At 46.5% G+C, this 3,864-nt stretch overlaps 1 protein-coding gene across 1 annotated transcript; it reads left to right on the plus strand.

Annotated features, from left to right (window-relative positions):
• Positions 1-99: 99 nt before the first annotated feature.
• On the plus strand, positions 100-3,510 carry LOC136534395 (nucleobase-ascorbate transporter 2-like; the record flags this gene model as incomplete). Its single annotated transcript, XM_066526843.1, has 9 exons — positions 100-572; positions 689-785; positions 1,372-1,447; positions 1,658-1,902; positions 1,987-2,083; positions 2,745-2,831; positions 2,939-2,997; positions 3,092-3,183; positions 3,266-3,510. Coding segments are annotated over 9 exons (1,312 nt in total), but the record flags the coding sequence as incomplete, so codon positions are not given.
• Between the last annotated feature and the right edge of the window lie 354 nt (positions 3,511-3,864).

The raw sequence follows: 3,864 nt of genomic DNA on the forward strand, positions 1-3,864 counted from the left end.
GCCGCCAGCCCCCTCCGCCGCTGTCGCTCGCCGCGCCCGCGCCACCGCACGCCGCTCGCCGGCCCAGCGCCACCGCAGCCGCAGCGCGCGCCCCCGCAGCCCTCGCCGGCGCGCCCCGCAGCCCGAGACGGCGGCGCGGCCCCGCCGGCACGCCCCGCAGCCCCCGCGCCGCGCGCCCCACAGCCCCGCGGCTCGCCCCGCAGCCCGAGACGGTGGCGCGGCCCCGCCGGCGCGCCCCTGTCCCTGCGCGTCGAGGTCCATCCGGCCGTCGCGCCCCCTCCCCGGCCCCTGCGGCCGGCCCCGAGTGACGGCTTCATCCCCTGCGGGGAGGGAGCTCTGGGAGTGGGCATCCCTGGTGGTCGCCCTTCTTCTTCATGGGGCACGGCTATGGTGGCATGAGGGGGTCATCCCCCGCACGGGTCCATTCTTCGTCGCCGCGCTGCGCCTGCTCCCCGCCGCCGCGCTGCTCGTTCGCTTTCGCGTCGCGCGCGGCAGGAAGCAGCCCTCCGGCTGGGAGGCCTGGCTCGACATCGCCGCGTTCGGACTCATCGACGCCGCCTGCTTCCAGGCGCGTAATCGTGGCCATGTTGACAGCTCAAGGCGTTGGTAGTTTTAGCGTCTGTGCATGGAGTGTGTCTGTGATTCTTGGAATCTAACGCGCGGTGTTTATTCTTGCTTGCTTTCGTAGGGCTTTCTCGCGGAGGGATTGCAGAAGACGTCGGCTGGGCTCGCGAGCGTAAGGCGAAATCCAAACTCCCGCTGTCGTGGGGCTCTTGCTTCTCGAGGTTTGCCTTCTGCTGATGCTAGTTCAAACTTTTCATATGCAGTAGACAGTTTAGCAATCTTGAGACCTGAATATTGATTATAGTGACAAAAGTTTGATTGTTCATATTCTATTTTCTCCATGTTGAAGTGCAAGGCGAACATTCATGCATACATATGTATGCTCTTTATTATGCAATATTTTGGACCACACCTTAACTGATTTGGTGTTTAAAAACAATTGTCTTCTGCAAACGTTCTATATTCTTCTCCACTGTTTCTATGTCAAGTGTATGTTTACAGCACATATCGTCTGTAAAATGTTCAAAAATGGTTTATGGTCATCTGCACGCCCCCGCAGCCCCCGCCCTGCCACTGGTTTGGTTACTTGTGTTGCAACTTCCATACAAGGTGTATTTCTAACAGTCATTGTTTCTTTATGTGTGTAACTTTTAGCTTGATATATGTGTTGGGCTTTACATTCAGGAAAAGAAAATATGCCGATATGATAATCAATGGGTGAAATTAGCCAAAAGCAGTGTGACATGGCTGCAACCTTTGAATTGACGATAGGAATCGTAAGATGTTGTTTTGGTGTTCCTGTTGCAGGTTCTTCAGCCCACTTGGGATGGTTCCAGTTATTGCATTGGCGGGGCTTGGTCTTTTCGAGAGAGGATTCCCAGTGGTAAAGGCTCAGCTAATAATTTGCTCTTATCATTATCAATAATACGTGGCTTGTACTGTCAGAATATATGTTTCTTACGTGGGAGCTTTAGAGAAGTTCGTTTAAATCATATTAATTCAGTTACTATGAAGGACTGTAGCCTAAATGTGCATTATAGTAGTGTATATCAGTATTCTTCCAGAAGCTCATTAGTCGATTTGATGTTCTTAGATTGGAACGTGTGTGGAGATTGGTCTTCCGATGCTTGTCCTGTTTGTGGCACTTTCCCAATATCTGAAGCACGTACAAGTGTGCCATTTTCCGATATTGGAGAGGTTCTCAGTGCTCATCTCCATCGCACTTGTCTGGTTATATGCCCACATCCTCACTGTGAGTGGGGCATACAAACATAGTTCGCAGGTCACCCAACTCAACTGCCGAACTGACCGTGCAAACCTCATCACAACCATGCCATGGTCTGTAGATTGATGCTTCAACCATTGCTTTATTTTCATCTCATTCTTTCACACTTATGGAATGAACTTGTTTGATCTCCTCAGGTTTGATGTTCCCTACCCACTGCAATGGGGTCCCCCGACTTTCAGCGCAGATCATTCATTCGGCATGATGGCTGCTGTGGTGGTGTCCTTGGTAGAGGTAAGGGCATCTCCAAGGAAACCCCTTAAAACACTTCCCCGTCTGTTTTCTCTCCTCATTGTACAAAACAGCAATCTAATAGCACTCATCTGTGCACCCATCTCTCTCTCAAATTTGGGGGAGGTTTGAGGGGTCTCCCATCTGTGCAATCCTACATGACAGTATGCTTTTGGGTAGACAAAGTGACTTTCACTTTTAAATAAAGGATCAAATATTTAAACAAAGTGTACGGTCGTATTTCTTGCAACTAACCCAATAACTCGAGATCCATATCATATCAACTATGTTTTAGTGTTTTAAAAAGTATGACTTGCGAAAATTCAAATTATTTGAACTATGACATCTAAAAATTAAATTTGAAATGTTGTCGAATGCTATGTGACTGAATATTTACATTCAAGTTATTGTGATGCCAAAGGAGACCTGAACTATAGTATAGTGTTGTTGTAGAATGTAAGAGAGAAGAAAAGATGGGGCATGAGAAAAACTAGTGGATACCATTCCCCCAGCCCTCAAATGCACAGATAGAAATAGCAGATGGGGGCAAATGGTTCCAGGCGCCACAACATCCCATTACTCCATGTGATCTCTAGCAGCATAGACAATGCAGTTACTTGACATCGTGCTGAACTTATTTGTCTGACTATTTTGAGCATTGCAGTCTACCGGAGCATTTAAGGCTGCTGCCCGGTTGGCAAGTGCGACGCCCCCACCACCATTTGTCCTGAGCAGGGGAATTGGATGGCAGGTCAGTTCTTGTCATACACTAAGAAACATTGAGATACTATCTTGTTGGTGACTCCTCTATGAGAAGATTAATATTTATTTTCTGTCTTCTGACATGTGAAAAATCAGGGAATCGGGCTGCTATTAGATGGGCTATTTGGTACTGCCAGCGGCGCTACTGTCTCTGTGTAAGTGTGTCTGCTTATTTGTCACAACAAGTTTGCATCCAGATCTCCAGTGTCATGCCATGCCTGACATCATGTATATTACTTTGCCTAACAGGGAGAACGTCGGTCTCCTAGGATCAACCAGGATTGGTAGCAGAAGAGTCATTCAGATCTCCGCTGGTTTCATGATCTTCTTCTCCATCCTAGGTGAAATATTATTGTCAGTACAGTCAATAAAATGACACTGAACCAATTTTTCTCTGGTTCTCAACTCATTTTGTGGTTTCAGGGAAATTCGGAGCGCTGTTCGCCTCAATTCCATTCACACTGTTTGCTGCTATATACTGTGTATTGTTTGGCTATGTCGGTATGTAATATTTGAAATGTCAAAAGAAAATATCTCTGTTATAAATGTGGTGTTATAAATGAGGACTATGTAATATTTTTAGGGTACTTTTGAACGTGTGGTTTGTAATATATTGTGGATTTCGGACAAATTTGGTCGTTTGTGATATATAAATGTGGTTTGTGACATATTGGTGTTGATTTGTGGTTTGTGATATATATATATATATATATATATATATATATATATATATATATATATGCTTGTTGTTTACATGGAAAAGCAAAAAAACAAAAAAAAAGAATTTTAGAGGTGGCTTCCCCGAGTGCCTGTGCTGTGGCACTCGGGAAAGAGGGATTTTTTTTTAAAAAAAACAAATTTCTTTGCTGAGTGCCTGAGCTGCGGCACTCGGCAAAGAGTATTTAAAAAAAAAATTGAAAAATCTTTCCCGAGTGTTGCACTCGGGGAAGAAAATCAAAAAAGAAAAAAAAAGAAAACGGCGTCGGCTGTCGGCCAACGGCGTCAAGTCTTCCCCGAGTGCC

The sequence above is a fragment of the Miscanthus floridulus genome, unplaced genomic scaffold (genome assembly GCF_019320115.1).
Source record: "Miscanthus floridulus cultivar M001 unplaced genomic scaffold, ASM1932011v1 os_1902, whole genome shotgun sequence".
In the NCBI taxonomy this organism is placed as follows: domain Eukaryota; kingdom Viridiplantae; phylum Streptophyta; class Magnoliopsida; order Poales; family Poaceae; genus Miscanthus; species Miscanthus floridulus.